Below are 26,494 nucleotides of genomic sequence, written 5' to 3'. Positions count from 1 at the left end.
TTGTCAAAAAAAACCCAACTGATCATAGCATATGTGTTTATTTCTCGATTCTCAATTGCATTCCATTTAATGTGTTTAGTCTTATGTTCCTTCTTTTGATTAGAGTAGCCTTTCAGTAAGTATTGAGATCAGAAAATGTGACTCCTCCATATCTATTCTTTTTGCTTGTGTATATTTATATGTGTACATGTTCCTGTGTGTGTGTGTTCCAGAGGTCACCTTATTTACTTATGGTATTTTTGAGACAGGCCTCCTTGTAGTCCTAGCTGGCTTGGAACTCACTATGTAGACTAGGCTGGCCTCAATCTCACAGAGATCTGCCTGCCTCTGCCTCCAGGGTGCTGGGATTAATGGCATGCGACACCATCCAAGGCTCTTACCTTGCTTGTTTTTGAGACAGGGTCTCTCATTGAATCTTGAGCTTTCAAATTTGGCTAGGCTGGCTGGTCAAGGAGCTCAGGAATCCCCCTGTCTCTGCTTCCCCAAATGGCTGGAATGACAAGTGCTGTTCACCATGCTTGGCTTTTTACTTGGGTTCTGGGGAATCAGATCATATCCTTATACTTTCATGGCAAGCACTTTACTGACTGAGTCATTCCCCCTGGCCTCTGCATTTTTTTATTTTCTAAGATTGTTTTTGATATTTGGGTTTTTTTTTTTTTTTACATTTCCTCATGAATTTTAGACTCAATTATTCCATTGCCACAAAAAAGGCCATTGAATTTTTAAAAACATTTATTATTTTTATTTTATGTGTATGAGTGCATTGCCTGCATGTATGTGAGTGCACCGACGTCATGTAGTGCCGCTGAGGTCAGAAGAGGGCTTCAGATTCCCCTGGAACTGGAGGTAAAGATGGTTCATAGCCGCCATGTGGGTGCTGGGAATTGAACCCAGGTCCTCTGCAAGAGCAGTTGGTGCTCTTAACTGCTGAGCTATCTCTCCAGCCCCAAGGCCATTGAATTTTGATAAAGATTGCAATGAGCTTGTAGATTTGCGGAGTTTTATCACCCTACTAGGAATATTACTTTCCAATCTATGATGTCTTTAAGGCTTCTTTGTTTTATCAATATTTTGTAGTTCTTAGAATATACACATTTGATTTCCTTGTTTACATTTATTCCTAAGTGCTTTATTCTTTTTGCTTCTATTAAGATGGGATTGCTTGTTAATTTCATTTTAAGATTAAGCTTTCCCATTTTCTTTATTATTATTTTTAAATATTTTATTTATTATTTTTATTTTATGTGTATGAGTGTATTGCCTGCATGTATGTGAGTGCACCCGTGTCGTGCAACGCCGTGGAGGTCAGAAGAGGGCTTCGGATTCCCCTGGAACTGGAGTTAAGGACGGTTCTTAGCTGCCATGTGGGTGCTGGGAATCGAACCTGGGTCCTCTGCAAGAGCAGTCAGTGCTCTTAACTGCTGAGCCATCTCTCCAGCCCCTTAAGCTTTTCCATTTTATAGAAATATCACTGTTTTGTTGTTTCTCTTGTTTCCTGAAGCATTGGTAAATTATCTCATTAGTTTTAGCAGTGTTTTACCTGTCTTCTTTATGATATATTTTGTATAAAATCTTGTCATCTATAGATAGAGATTTTTTTTTGTTTCTACCTTTAGAACTTGAATGCTTTTCACTTTTTTTCTTGTCTAATTGGTCTGGCTACAACTTCCAGATTTTATTGAACAGGCATAATAACATGGACATTCTTCTTCCTAATCTTAATGACAAAACCTTCAGTTTTTCATTACTGTATATGTTGTTAATTATGTTTTTTAAAATTCCACTTATTATGTTTAAGAAGTTCCCCTTTATTTTGAATTTTTAAAGAATATTTTTTATTTTAAATTTTTTTATGTGTATGAGAGTATTGTCTGTGTAAGTGCACCTGTGTTGTAAAATGCCTGTGGATGCCAGAGAGGGCTTGAGATACCCTGGAACCGGAGTTACTGACAGCACCTTGTGGGTGCTGGGACCTGAACCCAGGTCCTCTGCAAGAGCAGTCAGTGCTCTTAATCGCTGAGCAATCTTTCCAGCCCCCTTTATTTTGAGGTTTTTCAGTGTTTTAGAGTGTGTTGAATTTTGACAAAATATTTTTCAGCCTCAGTTGATAGGATCATAGGCTTTCCCTGCCCACACCCTGCATTTTTAACCACTTGGCCCAACTGCCTCTTTTCTATCCTTTATGAGTTTTTTCTATCCTTTATGAGTTTATTAGCTTTCATAATCTGCTTTGGGCACTTACAGCATGAAAACGTTTTCATCAAAAACCACTAAAATATTGACTTCCATGGCTGTATGCAATTTTCTCATGTGCTTTTTCCACAATTTATCTAATACTTCATGTTCTCAAAATCTCAATATTTTATCTATAGGAATGCGGTCTTTGGCACTGGAATGATTGGGTTGAATGCTATGAATACTTTGAAGTTCTTTGTATGATTTCTGATGTCTTTTACAAAAATGAATGCAAAAATCTACCCCTTGATAAAAGTAGCTACATTTTACACAAATGTGCATTATCTCTACCTGTATTTTACTTAGTTTGCAAAAGAACCTGCATTCTGGCCAACTCTATTTTTCAGTTATATTATCTTTCCTTTGTCAATACTCATTTACCTGTTCCAACATGTATGTTTTTTTCAGAAATACAGAAACATTACAAAGCAAACTTATACATTAAATGAATGTACATTTAATCTGAGAAAATATCAAAGAAAAACATTTGTATTAATTGTTGCATTTGATTTGATTTAAAAAGCACATTGGGGCTGGAGGGATGAGTCAGTAGTTAAGAGCACTTGTTGCTCTTCTAGAAGGCTGGAGTTCAGTTCCCAGGACCCACCTTTGGAGGCTTACAAACACCTGTAACTCCAGTTCCTGGGGATCCAATGCCCTCTCTGGCCTCTAGGAGCACACAGTATACACACGCACAAACCCGTACAGAGACACACACACCTACATATTGCTGATGCAAAAGCATAACTCTCACCTAAAAGGGGATAAGAGTTTATTCTGGAGCCAAATATGAGTGACAAAGGCCTAGGAACATAGACTCAGGTTATCCCAAATTCCATGTTCCAATGTGGTAACAGTTTCATGAAGTTTTTATAGTAACACAACAAAGAAAAGTCATAAATCAAGACACTTTTCAAATACATTGGCAGAAACATTAAATAAGTAGAAACAGCAGAAGAGAAATCTCAGCTATAGGCTTCAGAAGCTGTCTGATGGCACTCAGCCTTTTGGTTGGTGGAAACTGGCGGTCTGCTAAGTTAATACATTCCAAAATTTTTTTTTTTTTTGTTAGTCACAAGATGTTAAGTCAGAAACAAAGGTGGGCAAGAAACAGCTATTTGGGGGTTAAGGATGGCCTAAAATTATGTTAATTAGGTTCTGAACCTGTAACATTACCAACTCTCCACACTCACAGAAATTAAAATCAGTTGATTAGCCTTTGTAAGAATGTTCAGTTGTAAGATGCAGTTTTTCTGGGAACTTTCCTTCACAAAATAATTAAGTCTTTAAAGTGTATAAAAATCACCTTCAAGTTACTAACGTTGTACACACAGGTATCAAATAAGTATAGACGGATGCTTAAGGGTGTTAAATACACGCATTTACACATCCATTTTGATAACATTAGATGAATTAAATTAAAAATATGATCAAATTCTAAAAGCAAGTCAAGTGAAAAAACCGAAGCTCGGAACAGACAAATGGAGACAAGTAGGAGACTTGAAGTTGCTACAGTTTTAGTTTCTTGGTAACCCCCAGGAGCAGCAGAAAAACTACGACTCCCAGAGTGCTTAGAGCGAATAGGCGCGCCACAGCCTCCGTCCTCGCTGCCTAAGACCCGCCTTCTCCCTCTACTGATTGGACCTATCACTTCCGCACCGCTATCTTCTCTCCTCCTATTGGTGGATGTTCCAGCAGTGGCCCAACCCGGAGTTTTTGCTGGCTTAGTCCTGTCAAGCGCCCAGCTCTTTCTCCCGTACTAAGATGGCGGCAGAAGCAGCTGGTGGGAAGTACAGAAGCACAGTCAGCAAAAGCAAAGACCCCTCGGGGCTGCTCATCTCGGTGATCAGGTGAGGGAGGCAGGAGACAGGGTGAGGGGCAGGGGCAGCGGCTTGTCCTCTGCTGCGGAACGGAGGAGATAGGGCCGGGCCCCAGCCGCCGGCTCGACCCTCCTGGCCTCCCAGCCCCTCCCCAGGGCCCGCAACCCTCACCTCGGCGACCTGCGGAACCAGGTGTTTCTCCGAGGCTTAGAGAGGGAGGAGCCGGTCTCACTGTCTTTTTCCTCGGTCCCGGGCCCTGCAAGCTGGCACGCGTGGGTCTAGCCAGAAACCAGGTGTTTGTGTGTTCATACATTCTTGAAGCAGTGATTGACCCCGGTGTAGCGTCCTGAGAAGGGCGTGCTGGGTCCGGGCTTCCCAGGGACAGGCCCGAAGTCTGCCAGGAGTTGCAATGATGCCCCACCCGGGCACTTGCACCACCTGTGAAGAACCACTGCCTCACCTCTAGGGTCTGTGGTGAGCTGGTTCAGACCGTGTTTTGAAGTGGCACATCTTTCGATTTTTGCTTTTTCGTTTTCTTTCCCATTCCAGTCTCAAAAACAGACCAAAGCAAAATTTCAAATTATTCTCCCCCCCCCCAAATATTGGGGAGAATTGGATTGGTGAACTGTTTATAAGTCCGTTTTTTTTTTTTTTAAAGTGGACTAAATTCAAACCAACCTGAATAAAATGCATTGACACGTTTATACGTTGTTGTCATTTGAATTTCACCTTAGGTATTTTCATGAAACAAACATCCTTCCTGCTTTCCCCAACTTGTTCTTTGGTTTGAGTTTCTAGGGTTCCTGCCCGACCATCAGTATCTGGTAGGTTAGTAAGCCCCTGAACAAATGAATAAGTCAAACTTTTAAAGCAGTTTACCACGTGTGGACTGATAATAACTCATCTATAAGTTTTATGAAGGGGACCAGAGTTTAAGGCTATAGCCTGTTAGGTCATTATTATCAATTTTATTTTACAAATGAGAGAATAATTCCCTAAAAATAATGTTTTTGGTAGACTCTGAGGAGAAAATATTTTTTTTGTATGTGTGTGTGTGCGTGTGTATATATATATATAGTATATACTGTGTATATATATTTTTGTATATATATATGCACATAGGCTTACTTTGACAATACACAGTATAGATTTAACCTATGATATTAAAACTTCAGAGCACTTGAAGTATGTCATCCTAAGTATCTGTGGATTGTCATATGAGTCTGTTTGGGTCCTGTTTTTCTATTGAACTTGTTTTTTTGATAGTCGACATTCGCTTAAACAATAGATATTTAATGTGGTATGGTGCTTAGTATTTATCACATACTTAGTAAATATTTGTTGAATGAATAATTGAAAACCCTGTTTTTTGGAAAGGTGCGTCAGATATGATATTACCCCTGAGAAGATCATATTCTACTTGAAAGATAGAAATGTGTATAAAAAGTATGAAATAAAGGGAGATGAAATGATACAGAAATTCAGAATTTATGGAAGAAGTCACTTCTGAGCGAAGTGAAGTAACAGCAGTGTGCAAATGTACCATCCTTTTCTGTGTGCTCATGATTCTATTGGCTTTATAACTTTTTTACTATATGTCACTTTTCTTCACATTCAGTTAAATTTATCCAAAATGTCTGATATTTGAAAATAATGTGCAACTTAACCTAAAACTGTTGCTAATTCTTTCTTGGTGTGTCCTTCCTGCTTTTCTTTCCACTTACTTGGTGGTTTAAATTTCTGAACCAGTGGCAGTGAATGAGAGGAGAAGGTGGTATGATGCTGGGGTTTGGGGACTGGAGAGTGAGGAGGGTCTTGCCTGAGAGACCGGAATAGGGAATGCCTATTTCTTACTAGTAGACCTGCAGCCATTCTGAAGTTGCTCTTCCTGGCTGTTTAGTTTGTATACTTGGCGCTGCCCTTGCAATATTGTTCATTATTCTTAGATCTTTCCATGTACTTTGATTACCTCCTTCTGTCCTTAACCTTTTCTCAAAATCTCTCAAAAACTGGACCTTTTCTGGTTGCTTTGGCAACAAGCTTTACAAAGGAAAACCCACTTGAGGTTTGTTTATGAAGTCTGAGTGTTCCTGAAGGGATACCTGGTACAGTCATCTTTCTTTCATGTTGCCATGGACCTATCATTTTGTCACAAAATAAGTTATTTATTAGTGATAGAATCTTTAAAAAAGATTTGATTGGCTTAGCCTTGTCTTATTTATTTATTATTTAATTTTATGTGTATGAGTGTTTTGCCTCTATATAAGTGCACCCATGTCCTGCAGTGCCCAAGGAGGCCAGAAGAGGGTGTCGGATCCCCTGGAACTAGTGTGATGGTAGTTAGCCTCCATATGGGTGCTGGGAATGGAACCTCGGTCCTCTGGAAGAGCAGCCTGTGCTCTTTTAACTGCTGAGCCATCTCTCCAGCCCCTTAGCTTTATCTTTTTATATCACTGAGCAGTTGTTTTTTAAAAAAACTTCTTTAGTTCTCTTGCTCAAATATGTAAAAATGCCATTTTTGTACTACCTATTGTAACAATTTATATTGCTTTAAAAATGATATTCCTAATAGAGTAGCATTATTGTTGCCTCCATCTTTTAGTACTGGATTATAAAAACTTGGGTAGGTAAGGGCTAATGTCAGACGTAGCAGGTGTAGACAAAGCCAGTATCCTACTCTCATTACTCTTTCCTTTTTATCTTGTTTGTTTACTTTTTAGGCAGGGTCTCAGTACCCAGGCTGACCTTGAACTTGCAGTGTAGCTAAGGGGCAACCTTGAACTTCTGATCCTCGGGCATCTACCTCCTGAGTTCTGGGAGAATAGGCATGTGCCTGACTGCTGGGAGAACAGGCGTGTTCGTAGAGTTCTCACTGCCATTTCCTACCATGGGTTTAACTAATTAAAAATGTTTTGCCAATATGAGAGGTCACTGAAAATTTAAAAGAAAAAAATGAAATATAGTATAATTGAAATACTATATTTGACTAATTTTTAGTCATTTAAAAATACTGAATAATGGGGCTGGAGAGATGACTCAGTGGTTAAGATCCCTGGTTGCTCTTGCAGAGGACCCAGGTTCGTTTCCCAACACCCGTATGGCAGCTAGCAACCATCTGTAACTCCAGTTCTAGGAGAATCTGACTCCTTCTTCTGACTTCCATAGGCATTGCACAACACAGGTATACTTACATGCATGCAGGCATTATACTCAAACATAAAAAAATAAAAAAATTTAAAATACTGAATAAAAAGATACCAGGTCAGCCAGATGTTTAAACGATCTACTCCTTCAGCTTTCTAAAAGTCCTCGGGTCTACGAGGATGGTACTTGTGATTTAGTCTTGATGGCTCCTAACTGTGCAGAATTTGGGTGTAAGTCTTTCCATTGGCCCTTTAAAACAGAACTAATTGGGTGGACAGAGCCCTGATTACCTGCTGATGTGCACTTTGGGCAGTTTTATACACACACACACACACACACACACACACACGCACGCACGCACGCACACACCCCCCAGTTCCCTTCTTCTCTTGATTACCTCACCTCAGCCTTTTGTTTGGTGTGAAGTTGGAGTTGTGAAATAAGCAACACGGCATTTCAGAGACAATATTTTATTTTTGTGAGTTCTTGTCAAATTTTTAATTGGGAAATGTGTCTACCACTTACTGTTAGGTGATTTGCTTTCCAATTAAATGTCTCTCTCTTTTTGTACGTTGGTCCGCAGTAGCCAGTTTAATTGGGGAGACAACTCTGGTTGTGACTTAAGGAGACCCTATTGAAATCTTGGAGCAGAGCTTTTGTAGACGGGCTGGTTATAGATGTCAAGGAGGTTTGAAGGCAGTTGGAGGCTTATATTTTCATCAACTTTTATGTCTTCAGAGAAGCTGGAATTTCAAAAACGTAGACAATCCTTTATTGTAGGCTCCTGTTAAATTCCTTCCTTGCTTTGTGGAGGATATTTTGGTCAGCTCATAGTTAACTCAAAGTAAAGTTTGTTGAGGGGGTCCAGGCTTTGATCTGTGCTTTGAACAGAGAGCTTTGAGGTGCATGGCAGTTTGTGGAAGGAAAAGAACATGGTCACTCTGTTCTGAGCTGGGTCAATGGAAACTGTGTTAGGCACTGATGTTGTTTCTAGCAACTTCTCTCTTCATCTGAGCCCATCTCAAAATGCCCTATAGTTTTCTAGTTCTTTGTTCCCCTTTGTCTTGGCACTGATGGTGTGGTGCTGTTTACAAGTTACTATAGAATAATGGGAGAATAAGCAGTCCAGGGGCTGGGGATGGAGCTCAGTTGGTAGAGTACTTGCCTAGCATGTATGAAATCCTGGGTTTGGTGCCCAGCATAAGATGGGGAATGGTGGTGCACACTTGTAATCTCAGCACTTCTGAGGTGGAGGCTTAAACTTTGCTCTAGGATGCAGCTAGGCTACTGGGAAACAATTTGGTTCTTTCAGTACTTGTTCTAAGTTTACTAGTCAGGATCACAATACTCTTTAGTCCAGGGCTAATTTTGCAAAAAGTCTTTTGAGTACTCCACCCAGTCCTCTGAGACTTCTGAGACTTCTCATTTTGACTGAGGGAAGTCATTACACTCTCTTCCCATGTGAGTTGAGGTTCAGGGAAGACCCTCTGCAGATCTTCAGGGTCCTCTGTATCACCCTCTGTCCTCTCCTACTTCCATTTGCAAGACTGGCAGCCTTAGTGTCCAGGGTTTTGGAAACTCATTTTGCTTGTTAACTGATGTTAGTTTATGTGCCCAGTGTAGAAGTTTATCAATACTAGCATTTTAAAAAGTATCTCTAATTTTCCTTGGCATTGTTTTGGGTTATCTGTAGTCCAGTGGAACAAGGGAATCACAGGTGCTATTTGACATCACCGTGTGGCAGTGAGCATCTCCACACTGAGGGGCTTTCCTATTTTGCACAGTATTTTTTTTTTTTTTCTCTAGAGCTGAGGGCCAAACCCAGGGTGGCGTGCTTGCTAGGCACTGAGCTAAACCCCCAACCTCCCATTCTGCACAGTATTAAGCCTTTACTTTCTGTAATAGTTTCCCAGGGGCTCTTCCGTTAGCAATCTGAGAAACTCCTTGAAATGCATGTTTATGTTTCTTTATTTTTAAGGCTATATCTCTGTTGTTTGTTTGCCACCTGCAATAGTGCAGTAAATGGTTGCTCTGGTGTTAATGTGGCTGCAAAGGGTTTTCTTTGGGTGGCACAGAATTGAGAGTCCTTTATTAATAGTTGGTGGGTGGTTTTGGTTGTTTACCGTGTAGTGCAGCAACAGTCTGAGAGTCTGCTGCTTGCATTTTTGTTAACGGCTTTCCATCTATGAAATGAGTTACAACCTTGATCCTCATAGTAGTAGCCAGTTCTTCATGTGCTGGGGATTTAGCCTTGAAAACCATGGGAACTCACAGCTTAACACAAAGTAATAAAAGAAAGCTTTTGTGTTACCTTTGCCCTTGTTGATAAAAACAATTACACATTTCAAGATTTTTATGAGACTCTTCTGAATTTTGCTTATTCTTTTAAAAGCTCTTGTGAAAAGTAAAGTAGGGCATGGTTCAAAAGATGTTGCTTTTTTTTCCATTCAAAACTTGGTGTCTGTAATTGTGCAGAACATTATGGGAGACATTACCTTATATGCACAATAACCCTTGGGAGCTTGCTAGGAATGCACCCTCTTGGGCACTGCCTGATCCACTGACCCACATGATTCCAAAGAATGGGTAAGTCTGAGCAGCCTTTATGAAAGGCTTATCGAGGGAAATAAGATCGAAGAAACAAATTAGAATTGTTAATTTTTTAAAAAAAAGTTGAGATAATGATATTATGGTTTTTTTCTCCCTGTGCATGCTCAGTGTTTTTTTCTTTTGCTCTCTGTTGGGTTTGCTTTTTTATTAAACCTTTTAAATAAACTCTTACAAGATGAACATAGAAGTACTGAGATACATACCAGTACAATTGTCTGCGGGTTTTGCTACAGAGTAGTTGGGGTGGAGGGCTAGACCCAGTAGAGGTAAATGAAGCAAGATTGGAATATGCAGAGTTGTTGAAGCTGAATTTTTTTTGACAAGTCTCTTATTTTTGTAAGTGGCTGAAAAATTCCATAAAAATGTATGTGTGGGGGCTGAGGTCTAGTGCTTACCTAGCAGGTTTGAGGCCCCGGCTCCAACCCAGTGGCTCCACCAGCAGTGGAAGAGGTGTACATGTTGAATGGGAATTGGGGTCAAGACAAGGTGAATAAATTACAGCAGCACTGCATGAGGCGCCTTTGTACCTCGCTATCTCTCCGTGACACCAGCACTCTAAAGTCTCCTGGATGTTTGCATTTAAGTTTGTATAGCCTACACTTTCCAAAATGTACCTGATCTCAAATACCTGTCAACATCTTGTAAAACATTGCTTGTGAGGAACTCAGCAGGAAGTAAGAGTCTCTGTGGATAATACTTTCTGATGGATGCTGGCCTCTAGCATGAAGTGAGAACAGAGATAGAGTTTCACATTGACTTTGTCAGCCCTAAGCTCAGTTTTATGCCTGACTGGGGTGATTTTACTTAATTTTAGATAATGGCCTGCTTTTGTTGCCTAAGCGATTTATTGCTTTTGGTCTCCAGAAATGTTCTTATAACTGAATTAATTGCACTATTGAAAAACCATGTGCACATGTGTTGGGTGTAGTAATTGGCTCTAAGTGCTGTCGGAAGCCAGACACTAGTGAATTTTCAACCGACTTAAAGCAGACATTGTTTACTGTCACTTGGTGCTACATGAAGCTCTTTGTACTGCTGAGGGGTGTTCGCATGCATCAGAAAACTTTTTCCAAGCGACTTGTCATTGTGAATTGCTATCGGTTGGGATGGGATTGTCTTGTATTTTGTGGGCTCTAATAAGGCATAATTAAGAAACAAGCCACCACAATATATAATTGAATAGAATAAAATCCGATTTAAAAGTGGAGTGTTGATTTGTGTCTGCTTTGGGTGAAGCTGCATTTTGTGTGATTATGTAGTGATATACATCTCCGGCATTTCTTTAATGTGTGATCTTTTACTTAGACTCAGAATTCTGATGAGGGCCTCTTATTTGATAGCTCACTGGAAGCAGTTACAGACTATTCATCCTAAAGGGAGTGTCCTGCTTAGCATAATTGGCCTGGAAAACTGACTGCTGGTTTTTTTTTTTTTTTTTTTTTTTTGAGACTGGGTCTATCTGTGGCCCCAGCTGCCCTGGAATTTGCTATGTAGATCAGACTGGCCTCAGTCTCACAGAGATCTGCCTGACTCTGCCTCCCAGGTGCTGGGATTAAAGGTGTGCACGACCACGCCCGGGCATGTACTGACAGTTTATATCCTTTGCAGTCTTTCCTCCACACTTGTTTGGGTTCCACTCCACTCAAACCTAGAGGAGTCTTTAGTTCTTCTGCTGTCTGTACGTGTGTTTTGCTGTCAGCAATGTCTTAGATCAGCAGTTTCTTTTTTTGTAGGAGAAGAACAATGTGATTTTCATATTTTGAAATAAGGGTTAGGTGGACCTCGTAGTAAAATGAAATGTCTTCTGCTTAGATCAGAAAACAAGACATGCATTTGGAGAATCAGATCAGCTCTAGATTTTGTCTTTTCTTGTGCTGGGACCATTAAACAAAAAGGAATATTTTATTCTGAACAGATTAGTGAGCAAACACTTAATGTTTTTCCTTCTTGGAGTGAGGGTCTGAAACTGGTTCACCCCTGAGCATTGCTGAGCGTTTGCTATGCTTATCTCCTGCCTTATGATGGCGTGTTGCAGGGAAGGCAGAGCTCATGGTGGGCCCAAGTTCTGGATGATAAGAAGTCTGGATGATAAGAACCTTGTTCCATGCAGTTGGTCTTTGAGGCCTATGTGGGTGGGGGTGACCCAGGAGATTTGATTCCTATTGTAGATTGTGCTCTGTAGAGCTACATTTGCTGATAAGTGATTTTTGGATATCTGAAGCCTTACTTGTAATTAGTTTTTCTGAGTTGCTTGAAGGGATTTCTGTTAATTATTTTCTTAATCTTTGTTATTTTTGGAAGAGAGGTCAGTAGATGCCAACAGAGAATGCCCTTTAGTAGACAGTCAAGCGTATTAACTGTTTACAAGAAACACGACACAGTGTTAATCATTCTGCAGGGGTCACTGGAATTTAGGTGGATGACATTAAATATTTCTTATAGCAAGTGGATTAGTTATCTATGGCTGTATTAAGCAGCTAATTCTTCATGTGGGTTTGCCAAGAATCTGTGTTGCTTATGAATAAAGAGGCTGACTGCTAACATCCGCCTTGAGAATTTAACCAACTAAGTTAGGCATGGTGGTACACATCTACAACCAGAGGACTTGGCTAACCCAGGCAGGAGGATTAAGAGTTCAGGACCAGCCTGAGCTACATGGGGAAGCCTTGTCTCAACAGACACACAGATAGATAGACCTCACCCCCTTAACAACCTCAAAACCCTAAACAACTAAGAAAACAGAGAGAAAAGTGAAAAAGAATGAATGAGACTTTAACAAACTAAGAAAGCATTGCTTACTTTTACAGGGTAGTGTGTTCTGCTTCAGCTGCTCTAACAAAACACCCAAGACTGGATGATATGAGTGGTAGAAATGTATTTCCTTCCACTTTCGGTGTTTGAGTCCAGGGTCAGGGCACTATCAGGTTGGGCTCCTGGTGAAGCCTCTCTTCCTGGCCTGTGGGCGCCACCTCCTTGCTCTGTCCCCATGCAGCCTTTCCTCTGTGGTTGTGTAGCCAAGGCTTCCTCCTGTCTCCTGCTTTTCTTATGAGAACAGCAGTCAGTCCTGCTAGTTTAAGGTCCCCTCCTGACTTCACTGAGCTTTATTCCCTGCTTTGTTGATGCAGTCCAAATATAAGGTTTTAACATACAAACATTTTTTTGGGGGAGGGGAGGGTACGTAGTTCAGTTTATAACTAAGTTGAGAACTCTTTATTACTTCATTCAAATACTCTCAGCTGCTTTCAGAGCATTGTCTGTCCTCTCCTAACAGGTAACCAGGCTCTTCATTCCTCGTTGACTGTCAGTCTGACTGCATATAGTTAACAGTCTGGTAATGGAACTCTAATACCAACACGTGTGGTCCACATTCTCTTCAGAGATCTGCTAGCTGGGTGGTTGATCAAAAGATTTGCTGAGAGGAGGAATTAATAAAACATAGTTTGATCCATTAAGTTCTATAAATTTCCTAAATCCTATCTTTAGATTAAAATGAAAAAAACCCAAATCTTTGGGAAACTTTATATTTGGGCTTTATTTACCATCTTTCAAAGTCTTGGGGCCTGGGTTGGGTTTTAATGTTATATTCTGAAAGGAACTTATGAGAAATGGTCATGTAAAATTTATTACCTTGTCTTCAGAAGATTGTTGAGGACATCATTATAGAACAAGGTATTGTAGAATGTCTTCCATTTGTTTTAGATGAAAAGTTCGCTGCTCTAGAGGAACTGGAGTCTGTCTTTTTAAAAGTGAAACCTACAATACTATGTGTCCCTTTTTGCCTTGGCTACTTGGAAACTACAGTTTAGATTAGGAGTTCATTTAATACAAACTCAGCTTGATTGTGTGACTTGCTTATATTTTACATTAGATGTTCTGTATATTTTACTTTTTTGTTTACAGTATTAGAGAAAACATCTGATTTGTCTTTATTGAAAGAGATGAGATATAATTTAAATGAAAGTAGTGTAAATATGGTTACGGGGTATCACCATTAAAAACTGGCGGGGAAGTTACCCCTACCCCTAAGTAGTAGCTTCAGAGACCCCACCCAGGGTAATAGCCCACAGAATTGTACCTGGTCTCACTCTTGACTTCATCTCTCACCACTGTCACTCCTGTGGTCTATAGAGCTACAGTGATCTCCTTTCCCGAGCAGGCTGAGGACATCCTCCTGCATGGACTGTGCACTTGCCATCCCCTCCAGGACAACGTTCCCACCAGGGATCTTTTTAAAAAAAATTTATTATTTCTATTTTATGTGTATGAGTATTTTGTCTGCAAGTATGTGAGTGCACCCGTGTTGTGCAGTGCCCTTGGAGGTCAGAAGAGGGTGTCGAATCCCCTGTAACTGGAGTTATGGATAGTTGTTAACTGCCATGTGGGTGCTGGGAACCAAACCTTGGTCCTCTGCAAGAGTGCTCTTAACACTGAGCCACTCTCCAGTCCCAACAATTTTTTGGTCTTTTTGAGACAGTGTCTACCTGCAGCCCCAGGTGGCCTGGAACTTAGACCAGGCTGGCCTCGATCTCATGAGGCCTCCTGAGAGTTGGGATTAAAGGCCTGCGTCATCATACCAGGCCTCAGGGATTTTTACCCATGTTCCATTCACATGCCACCTTTGTATGTCATGGTCCTCTGGAGGCCATTTTCCTTCTTGCCTTTGCTGTACCATAGCTCCTACCTCTGCCTCCACATGCCCTGGCTTGTTTCTTGCTTGCTTTTATTGCTTCTCTCCCCATTGAAATGTTAGCCACACAGGGAGGGACTGGTTATTTACTGCTGTTATCCCTAGCCACTTATAACTGCCCCTGGTAAGTAATAGGTGCTTAATAAATATTGTTGAGTCAGTGATAAACAGGGTCACTGTAAAGGGATCTATGGGCAGGCATGTCTTTGTGGGAGCCAATTCCGTTGCAATTGTTTCTTAAGTCAGGGAGCGTGACCTTTCCACACCCTGCTTCAGGCCGCTGCTCATTATGTAGCTTCTACTAAACATTTAATGTACTAGGCATTGCAAGAAACCAGAGGGAAGATCTGATTTGAGTTGGTAAATGGTTGTCCTCAGGAACTACAGAATGGGGGAAGCTTGAGGGAATCAAATAGCAAACAGTGTTGCTATTCATAGATTATTTAATTTGATTCTAATAATGTATCAGCCAGCCCTCCCATCCTGTTTTATATTTTATACAGCACATTGACACACTTGTTCAGTCATTAAGACATCCCAGGAAGGCAGGCGTTCTTATTATCTTATTCCTGTTTTACAAGGAAAAACACATGCAGAGCACTCAGGAACTCAGGTCAAGTTGCTTCAAGTTACACAATTCTGTTTTTATCTATCTATATCCATCCATCTATTTGTTTTGTTTGTTTGATTTTTGAGATATGGTCCCACTATATAGCCCTGGCAGGCCTCAAATTCACAAAAGCTCCACCTGCTTCTGCAGCCTGAATTATCACCACCACCATCATCATCATCATCATTATCTATCTATCTATCTATCTATTTATTATTTTTGGTCTTTTTGAGACAGGGTCTCCCTGTAGCCCCAGCTGGCCTGGACCTCACTATGTAGACCAGGCTGACCTCAAACTCACAGAGATCCACCTGCCTCTGCCTCCCGAGTGTTGGGACTAAACGCATGCGTGTGCTACCACTCCTGGCTGTTTTTATCTGTTTATTAAAACTTGTCGCAGCCCGGTGTGGTGGTGCATACCTTAAATTCCAGCACTTAGGAGATTGAGGCCAGTCTGGTCTACATGCAAGTTTCAGGGCAGCTGGGGTTACCGGGAGACATTGTCTCAAAAAGACAAAAAAAAAAAAAATTGTTTTTCAGCTAGAGCCTCACTATGTGGCCTAGGCTGCCTTCAGAATCACAGTCCTCCTGCCTCAGCCTCCCAAGTGTCTGGTATTACAGCTAGCTTGCTCTTCTGTGAAGCCCTATTTGAATCTGGACTATTGCTTTTGAGAGCTAGTGTTCCTTTGATTTTGTTTTATTGGCATGCTTATTCTCATGTGGCCTCAAATTTACTTTGTAGCTGAGGTTGGCCTCAACTCTGATCCTCCTGCTTCTACTTTTCTAAGTGTTGGGATTACATGTGTGAGCCCCACACCTGGCTCAATTTGTATGTGTCATTGTGTATATTTTGTATATATTCATGTATATATATTCTGCATAGATAAATTTGAGAGGTAAAAGAAAATTGGTTTTATCTACTTACTTATTTTGCTGATGCTACTGTGAGTTGAGTCCAGGACCTTGCACATAGTAGGTAGGTGATCTGCCACCGAGCTACTTCCTCAGCCTTTAGGTACCTCTGTTTGACATGCTTGATGAGAGCACAAGGTTTTCTGGTGTTTTCCTAATGGTAGCACTCTGGATTTAGGTTTTTCTCTTCTTGCATCCTTTTATTCTGTCTTTGAAAGTTATTGTTCCCTTCAAGTGATGGGCCATCTTTTGGTGAGTAACTGTATTTTCATAGGTGAGCTTTTTCTTCTGTTTGATCTTCCTTTTATCTTTTTTAAACAGTGATACTGACTTTTATGTGCTTGCGCCTGTCTGGACTCCATTACTCTATTAAAGTCTAGAGTGAGAGCAGAATTGCTCCATGGAAGGAGCCGGTGATGGTGAGTGGTTATTTTCCTTTCAAAACATTTGACTGGCCAACTGGAATACAGAAGCGGGCATATGAGAAAAAGGAAACAGACAAATTCTGTTTTCAGTTTCCAGGTCTTTACCCCGGGTTTCATAGCCTGTCTGTAGAACTCACTGGGAGCTGGTGGCTTGTGAATCCACTGGAAACATAGAGCATCCTTGTTCCTGTTGGAAACTGTAAACAGCAGCTTAACACTCATATGGTGTCCCTTTTAGCCTGTTAGGTAAATAAATTCCTTCCTGGGGATTAATTAGTCATGGTTAGGGATGTAATTCATCATGTAAAATACCAGAGCTGTCTTATAGTGAAATTCTTAGTGATCCAGAAATGTCTCTCTGCAGCCTTGCCGTAGTCCGCTTTACCCTTCTATGTTTGCTGCAAACTTGGCAGCAGTTTGTAAATCACAATCATCTTGAAATAGGGGAGGAGAAAAATCTAGAGTGGTTTTGTAACTGGAATGCATCCTGGAGTGGCAACATTACACCGTTTATCCTTTGCTTTTATGTTTTAGCTCATGTTTTTTAAACCCCCTTTTTCCAGATCCAAGGGTTTCTTTCTCCTTAAAAAAAACCCCATAGGTCTATGCCTATCTTTTCATTGATAGTTGACCACTGGTTTCTTTTAGGTGAGCTCTTGCACACTTAGGGTGCTGTCCTGTAGCTCAGGGGTTGCGGCAGGAAGATAGGAATTCATATGTATGGCAGAAGGAGCAGGAGCAGAGTCGAATACCCTCAGCTCTGAACCTCTGCTTCCATATCTGCAAAAGGGTCATGGTTCTGTCAGCCCCCTACAGTGTTTTAAGGATTATCATAGGCTATGTTTACTAAATAACTACTGCATTGACTGTGTGTTTGTATCCTGTGCCTCACACTTAACTCTCTTTCTATATGTAAGACAGTAATATGGTCAGATTTCTGTTCTTAGCAGTAACATTTCATAAGTAGAGGAGACGTGAAACCTGGTTTTTCAGCACTGCTTGTCCATGGAATCATGGGTAATTTTTGGATTAAAATATTGCTGCAGTGCCAGGCATGGTGGCACATGCCATAATCTCAATACTGGGGAGACAGAGGCAGGTAGATAATGAGTTTGAGGCCATTGTATATCTACCTAGTGAATTCAAGGTCACCTTGAGCTGCATAGCAAGATCCTGTCTCAGAAAATCAAAACCAAAAACCCCCTACCCAAACCAAAAACTAAAATGAAACAACTGAAACTAAAACTAACCCCCCCACCCAAACCTAAACTTAAAACTAAACAACTAAAACTAAACAATAACAGAAAAATTTAGTTTAGGATTATTGTGTGCATGTTGTGAGATTTAAAAAAAACCTGTTTGTTTGGAAGTGGGCTGTGTTCAGGTCTGGGCACATCTTTGGGATAGATGGGATAATGAGGCCCTTAGGAGGTGGGCACCCCAAGCAGAGAGAGTAAAGCCTCTGCCTGAACCGATCACTCAGTGTCTTCCATCCAGGCAGAGAACAGTGTCACCTCCCTCACAGTGTTGTTGTCAGGGCTCAGTGATTTATTGTATTTGAAACACATTAAGTTCTGCTTTAAGTTGGTTGGTTTCTGAAATTTTTGTACATGTATGTATTGTATTTGAGTGTATCTGCCTCCCCTTCTCAACTTCCCCCCTTCCTCCTCCCCACTCCCATTTGTCCTCTTTGTTTCCCAGACAAGTTCACTTCTACGACTAGATAAAATTTAAGAGCTGTGGATCTCTGTGAGTTCAAGGCCAGCCTGGTCTACATAGTGAGTTCCAGGACAGCTCAAGCTACAGGGAGACCCTGTCTCAAAAAGAACAAAAAAAAAAAAAAAAAAAAAAAAAAAAAAAAAAAAAAATTTAAGAGCCACAAATGAGGTGTTTTTGAAGGGACTTTAGAGAAAAACAGCAAGGTTGGTAGACTGCTTGGAGCCAGGACATGGAAGAGGCAGTGGAAGGACCTGGAGAACAGCTTACTGGGAGTTGTCATTTAAAGGGATATCTCATGGAGGAAGGAATGGCCTTTCTGTGTTATTGAAGAAGATAGAACTGGATCAGTGGGTGGAAATGTAGGAACTGATATACCTTATTTTATGGAAAGGCTTTATAAGCAGTAGAGCTGTTCAGAGTTACAATGGTTGCCTTGTAAGCCATGAGCTTTGCACTGCACAGAGGCAGTGCTGGCTGACCTAGGCATCTGACCTGGCTAGTAGGGTGAGTGGGATGGCAAAGTGTTCTCTTCTTTCTTGCTTTCAGGTTGGGTGATTGGCTTGAAGCAACCAGAAGTTGCTGAGCTTGCTAGCATTAAAAAACTTTATCCCTAGAACTATGTTCAGTTTCATGCTTTTCTAGTCTATCATTTATTTATTTATTTTGTAAGTATCATCTGAGGCCTTGTCCTTAAGGGCTCATTTTGCAGAAAACTTAGCTTGGGATTGAATCTTTGTGGCCTATTCTTGCTTGGCACCACGCCACAGTTCAATCCTTGAAGGACCTCAGTGACAGGTTTCATTAGTGTTAGGACACAATTCTCTTGGGGTCTGACATGTTTCTGAAGTCCTTTGAGTAAAAGACCTGTTGCCTTAGTCTATATTATCAAAGATGTTTGTTTAGCAGTAAGCCTTAGAAGATACAGTTTGTTCATCCAGCTCAAAGGGCAGGTGTGTTTCCCGCCCAGTATAAATTATTCGGCTTTCTAGGCTCAGGATTCCTTTGGGATCCTTACTTGTGTGGGGCCAGTATCCATTTGTGCCCCTCTGCCTACTCTGCATGGGACTTTGTTGAGGAGGACCTGACATAGATGTGCTGATGCTCTGCTGCTTGCTGGACCTTGAGTAAGAAAGGCTATGGTTCCCCTGGCAGACTAGTGTTAGGTTGCAACTAGGATAAAACCTCAGCCTCTTCACAGTTATTGGCATTAAGGAAGGAGGAAGCAGAGAGGCTAATTTCATCTCGTAAGCTAAATGATCTAGAGTTTGGAGATGAGAGGATTTGAACCTCTGTCTTTAGAAGAAGCATTTTCCATTTTAGTGCAGAAAAAAGCTACTGCCTCTGCTGCCCTCATCTGAGAAGCTCCAAAATCCCAAACCTTTTGAGCACTGGCTTGATACAACAACTAGAAATTTCTATACTATGAAACTTTTCCATGCACAAAATTACTAAAAATATTATATAAATAACCTTCTGCCTATGCATATAAAGTTTATGAAACACAAGTTTTATGTTTAGATTTGAGTGCCATACGTAACACACTCTCATTATACATTTCAGATAGTCTACAATCTGAAGAAATTTAAAATCCAAAGCACTTGTGGTCCCAAGCAGTTTGGAGAATGGACACCCATGCTGTGCTATTGCTCCTGTTACTGTCAACATTTGCTGACTGATAATGATACATGAGACCTTGCTTGATCTCTTTTAGTAATTCCCAATTATCCTATAAGGAAGATGTTACCATGTCCACTTTATAGATGAACAAAGTAAGATGCCATTCCTGAGGTTCTGTGGGTGGTAAATATGTTGGGTCAAGGAGTCTGCCCACGCACTTGACTCCAGAGCCCACTCTGCATGTAGCTCAAAGCATAATCTATAAACAGTTCACCTGGGTTTTCGATCCTTGTAGGATTTCTTGTTCTCATTGTGTGAGGTGGGGAAAATTAATTTAATCTTGTCTAGACTCAGCTGCTCCCACTGTGAAAAAGGGGCTGGGATAACAACAGGCCCCATTCCAATGGGAGTGAACACATGCTATAAAATGCTCACCACAGCTAATGTCTGGCAGCTTGTAAGCCTCTTTAAATTTTAGAGGCTTTTATTATTTTTATTATCTGCTTTTTCTCTAACAGTAAAAAAAAAAAACCAACACCAACCAAACAAAAAACCCCCTGTATTTTGTGTTCTCAGAGTTCTGAAATGTGTTTTTGACTAAAGACAAAATGACATTTATCCCAGGTTATATCAAGAGGAAGAGGATGAATTTCCAGTGTGAGTCAAGCCTGGCACAGGATATTTCTTATCTAAATATTTCCTCTGAAAATGAAAAATAGGAGAAGGATTCCCCTGTGGATGCAGTCACTCCTTGGTCTTCATTTTGGTAGCCCTGTGTTTCCTAAGTAGTTCCTAACGATCTAGTAATGTGTTGTGGTGACAGCTCATGCTGGAGAGGGTGTCCTCTCTGGGCCTGACATTTTCTTGAATGGTAATTTTGACTGGTTAAGGTAAACAGTGTGAGATGTTTAGTGAGAGTCCTTCCACCTACGGCAGTGGAGGGGAAATTGTGGAAGGCACTGCAAAGATGGCAGGCTCATGCTGTGTAGCTCTGCTGTTAAGAGAGGAAGCGGTAGAGTTAAATATCCAGGAACTCTTACCTGTGGAACATTTGACAAATTGAAGACATTTTCTGATTGTGCTTTAGTTTAGATTAACAACCTGGAAGGTTTCAGATTTAAAGAGCAAAGTTATATATCATAAAAACAACAGAGAGACATGCTAAGCTACTCTGAACCCAAATATTACAAGTGATTCCTTTGGAATCAAGTCGATTTACTTTAATAGTGAACTACTTGTGTGTTCTCTACCTGAAAATAACCTTGGAGTAGTCTGTTCTAGGATCAGTGGTTTATAGTAAGGAAATCTGCCCTTCATTTAGCTGCTGGCACCATTGCTTTCCTGAGGAACCCATTCTGTCCTTTGTGGCTTTTGCCTTTCCTTCATTACCTACTATTGCTCCTATTTCACGCAACGCTTGCTCTCCTGGCATCCCTAGCACATTTACAAAATTCACTTTGGAGGTTCCGTTGAAGTCTCAGACAGGCCTCCTGAGTTCCCCTCTAAATTGAAAAGGAAGTTTTATGTATTGCGTGGCTCATGAATTAAGACCCATTGCTCTGAATGACAGTTTGGAGAAGACGTTTGTACAGTATTTTGCTTGCAAGTATCTGGAAGTGGATATGTGATTGATTTGCTGACAGATCATCTCTGAAAGCATTTGTAATGATGGACTTATAATTGATTGCATCCATCACTGAGAGCCTAAAATATCCCCCTCCCTAAATTAAAAAAGATAAATGAAATAAACTAGGCTGAATGTATAAGTTGACAAATCTGATAGAATTTAATGAAACTAAATTACCACAGCGAACAGATGAAAGGAAAAGGTTTCTTTATTACTTATTATAATACTAAATTAAAAAAAATTATCCAAGAAAGATAATAGAGGAAACAAAGATCTGTGGCCCATGTATCAAACTGAGTTATTGAAAGATTTTTTAATAAGTGTGTCTGTCTCATTGTCTGGTTATTGTTGATTCCTATCAATTCTGTTAGTTCTGTTTGAAGAACAGTGAATGCAAGGACTGTCTTGTAGTGCAGCTTAGGTTATTGCTGTTGTAACAGATTTTAGAATTAACATGACCTTATTTCCAGGCTGCTGGGAACTCTACCAAATTCAGGTCATTCATATGAGCTCTTTAGAAGATGGTTCTTTAGTGTGAGTAATTTTATCCCTTAGTATACTAAAGCTACATATGAAAGATGACCATGGGAAGTACGTTAAACAATGTATTATCTCCCCTAACAAGAAGCTTCTTTTTATGACCCACTGACATGGCTATAGTAGTTTGCATTTTTCCTTTCCTTTCCCTTCCTGGGATGATTAAAGTGTTGACTCAGCTTTGTGTATCAGTATCCTGGGTGGGGAGAGGGACTTTTTTCCTGTTATTTTTCTCACAAGAAAATGACTCCTAGAAGTTCTGTAGGTCTCATTGGCCAGAATTACTTCTGATAAGAAGAATGGACTAATAGGAATTATTATGATTCATACAAATCAAGTGCTGCGCTCAGCCTCTCAAAACTATGCCCGTCTGCTATCTGATTAAATCTTTTCAAAAGTCAAGGGAGCAAGGTGAAGGTTGGGCTCCTTGGCTAGGCAGCCAACCATGCACTCAGATGGTTGACTGGAATTAACCTTGAAGGTGATTTTATATTTCCTATTATCAGCCTACTTCATTTCCTAGTTAGTAAGATAGATGCATGTGCTAGCATATCAACGGGACACCTTTCTTTTGATTTTTGCTTTTAAGTTTCATTCAACTTCATATCTCTATCTTTGCTAGGACTCTGTCTACCAGCGATGATGTTGAAGACAGAGAAAATGAGAAGGGTCGTCTTGAAGAAGCCTATGAGAAATGTGACCGTGACCTGGATGAATTGATCGTGCAGCACTACACAGAATTGACAACAGCCATTCGCACATACCAGAGCATCACAGAGCGCATTACTAACTCCCGAAATAAAATAAAGCAGGTGAGCCTCCTTTCTTGTCTGGTGATGGTGGCCCCTCCCCTTAGTACAGGTGTTGTGTCTTGGAGCTGGGCAGTGGTAACGGCTGGTGGTGCTTGACGAGCTTTTCCTAACGGCAGTTTCTGGAATTTTGCAGGTGTCTGGAAAGCCTGGTTGAGGCAAACTACAGAAGGGTGTCCTGGGCTGGCTTCTTCCTTTCTCTGTCTCATCTTTGGCTTCTGCTGTTACTTTTCACTGCAGGGTGACATGGCATAAGGAAGATGTCCTTAATTTGAGTATACTGAAAGGAATCTGAAGCAAAGAGGAGTTCTGTTCAGACTGCAGGGCCTTTTACTGTTAGAGTCTAATATCACCGTCTCACAGTTAATTGAATGTGTGTATATTCACGGGTGTGTGTGTGTGTGTAAAATAAAATGTAAAGTACAAATTATATAAACATGGAATGAAAATGTTTATGAAAACCAGAGTTCTTGAGTTATGTTTAGTTTTGTTGAGCTGGTGTTGGTTTTTGTTTTGTGATTTTCTTTTTGTGGTCTGGAGCTTTTTTTTTTTGTTCACTTTTTCTTTTTTCCCTTCTCCTCCCTCATCTTGCTCTCTTTTTTTTTCTCTGTTACCTTCCCACACACTTCCCTCCCTCCCTTTTGTTGTAAGGTCTTGAAAAGCCCTTGGTTCCTGGGTACCCTGTCTGTAGTACCTAAAAGATATAGTGTTTTTTTTTTTTCGGTCTTTTTGAGACAGGGTCTCCCTGTAGCCCTAGCTGTCCTGGAACTCACTATGTAGACCAGGCTGGCCTTGAACTCACAGAGATCCACCTGCCTCTGCCTTCCGAGTGCTGGGATTAAAGGCGTGCGCCACCACGCCCGCCAAGAGGTAGTTTTTTATTTGGCCAAAGGGATAAAAAAGGCTGTATACTATCACATCATATTTTTGTGGTTCTTAGCTATATATTTTGATTTTAAAATTATGTGTGTGTGTATAGTATATGCATGTGTTCACACATGTGTACAGCTGTGCATATATACGTGTGCTTGTGGAGGCCAGGGGTTGACATTGGGTATCTTCTTGAGTTGCTCACTGGCATTACAGACGTGTGTTGCCATGTCTGGCTTTTATGTGGGTGCTGGGGATCTGAACTTGGCTTCTCATGCTTATTTGGCAAGCACTGCCCACTTAGCCATCTCCCCAGACCCTTGACTGTGCATTTTGATGATTACTCCTATGATACTTTTTTTTCTTTTTTGCTGTTTTGTGGTAAGTACCAGTACTTGCTACCTGTACTGAACACTGATTATTTATTTATTTATTTACTTACTTACTTACTTACTTTTTCAGGTCAGATTGTGCCTGTGTTGTCTCAGCAGATTTATAATGTGAGCTCTAGTTCTTCACTATGAAACCTTTGCTGTATTTTTCAGTACTTTTTTTTTTTTTCAAGAAATATTCTTCCTTCTTTAAAAAACAACAAATATATGTTGCACAACACCAACATACCAGACACCAAGAGGGCTCGTGCCTTCTGCTTACATTGTATTGGGCTGAGGAGTACAGAGCAACATGCTTGACACCTTCCTTAATCCTTTGCAGCTGCCCCTCAAGGACCTTTGGGAGACAATGCACTGTGTAGACTCCGGTTTATATTCACTGCCTGCACGATGAGCTCATGGAGAACTCCCTGACCTGTGCCCAGCCAGGAATGCTTGGACTCATGACATTGTCACACGCTTTATTTCTTGTCCTCAAGACCTTCTATTATGATTTTATATTAAGCAATACATAAATTATACTTCTTAGAACGCTGTGGATATGAGTTTCGGCTTCTCAGAGTCCATTTGTAGAACGAGTAAGCTCTTCATCATTCTTGAAGTAGTCTACTGACCTCTTTACATTTTAAAAATAGTTGGGAAAATTTGAAAGGAATATTGTAATTCTTAGCTTTTAGAAATGGTAAGTTCCTTCTATGGATTTATCTATGAAACCAGGTAAAGCTATAGATCATTTGCTCGAGACTTAAAGTAAACTCTGTTGTTCATTTTGACAATATACTAAGCTCAAGAGGGGTCAGAAAATGAATTTATAGAGCTGCTGACCTTCTGACTTTGCTGTGGGTTATCACAGCAAGGGTTGAGGGACCTTTTGGTGTTTGTGTTTTCTGATTAGTTTGGTTGACTGAAAGGACTTCGCCCTAATCTCAAGGGAGGCATCAACAGCGATTTCTGCTTTGCTCCCTACCACTCAGAGTCAATAGCATCTTTGCTACAAACACAGTATCTGTCTGGTCGTTGTGGTACTGAAAATGAGGGCCTCATCTTGATGATCTTGCATTTGTTTTAGAAGCCACACTCTATTTACCATTCTTATTTTCAATATACGAGGGTCTGAGCAAAAGAAAACAAACCAAAGAAACTTTTATTATACCAGACAGTTTGCCCAGAAAGTAAATGTCACAAAATTCAATGTTATGAATTAGCATCAGTATTTGGGAAAGCATTAAAGGGTGAAAGCTCTTTGCAAAGAAGCCTTTAATAATTGATTAATGAGAAGGGAAAAATGTTGGGGGAAAATGAAATGTTCAAATACTTGAACCTATGGGGGACATTTCTCCTTCAAACCATCACAGTCAGGGAAGGCTAGTATGTGAACGTGGTGAGAAAGAGGGTCTGGAGGGGACTTTGAGGGTGGAGGAATAACAGGTGCAAAGGTCCCGAGGTAGGGTGATATTCGGAAGTTCAGAGAGGCAGCAAGAGGGCCAGTGAGGAGACACAGTGAGCAGTAGGAAGAGTGACAGAGAGTGATCAGAGCGCTTATGTGGAGGGGTGACTCAGGGGCCCTGGCCCCATAGGGTCTGGCAGGTCATTAGAAGGACTCTGATTTTAACGCATGAACTGATGTACACTTAACTGTTTCTGATGATTCAACAATGTATACACTATACTATAATTCTTAGCCTTTAGAAGTGGCAGTGTTTTCAGCCTAGGAACAACATAATGTGACTAATATTTTAGCAAACATATTGTAGCTAATAGTCTAGGAATAGATGTTATTGTGGAGCATGGCGATAAAGATGTGTTCTTGTTTCTCTATCACTCCCCATTTTGACATCACTTCCATATATCCATTTAGGTTATTTTATTTGAATCTATGGCCTTGAGGATAAATATTTGCTGACAGGTAGCTCTGACTTTCTTCCCAGATGGTCTGAACCTTTTATTATTGATCAAGTCCATTTGGAAATATTTCAAGACTAAAATAAATCATTGTAAATGAAGTACTATGTATGGCTGATCAGGTCAAGTAATGTGGATAACAATGTGGTGAGCCTCATGTGGATGAGCCTGTTGTTTTCAAGTATACTGTAAAATTGCTCAAAATGAGATATTGCCACATTAGGAAGCCTGAGAACCCATAGCTTCTACCAGTTTCATGACTGTTTCAGTGGTGGCATTGGAGTAGATTATTAGTTGATACAGGTTGGAGGCCTGCTCTATATATGTGATGTTTGTTAATATTGAAATTTGACTGTTTCTTCGCAGTACATGAGAGAAATTAGAGGAACTCACACAAATTTCTTTGGTCTATCTAAGTAGTCAGTGTGATGCTGTCAGGAGGGAGAGGCTAAGAGTGTACTTTCTATTGTGGTATACACAAGCACTTAACATTTTATCCCATTTTTGGCTGTTCTCTTGGTATTAGATCCAGTTCTAAAATGTGTTTTTCTTATGAATAGATAGAAAAAGCTATG

General features: G+C 40.5%; 1 protein-coding gene across 1 annotated transcript in view; it reads left to right on the top strand.

Moving 5' to 3' along the window:
* The first annotated feature begins 3,963 nt into the window (after positions 1 to 3,963).
* Positions 3,964 to 26,494, top strand: part of Exoc4 (exocyst complex component 4) — an 849,021-nt gene continuing 826,490 nt past the window's right edge. The window contains exons 1-2 of the mRNA XM_008836072.2: positions 3,964 to 4,088; positions 22,569 to 22,758. Coding sequence (XP_008834294.1) covers positions 4,003 to 4,088; positions 22,569 to 22,758 — 276 coding nt within the window. The 5' untranslated portion in view covers positions 3,964 to 4,002. The remainder of the gene's footprint in view (positions 4,089 to 22,568; positions 22,759 to 26,494) is intronic.

This window comes from Nannospalax galili, unplaced genomic scaffold (genome assembly GCF_000622305.1).
Source record: "Nannospalax galili isolate Female #2095 unplaced genomic scaffold, S.galili_v1.0 scaffold1617, whole genome shotgun sequence".
Lineage (NCBI taxonomy): Eukaryota > Metazoa > Chordata > Mammalia > Rodentia > Spalacidae > Nannospalax > Nannospalax galili.
Note: the sequence above shows the minus strand (reverse complement) of the source record. Positions and strands in the feature narration are given on the sequence as shown.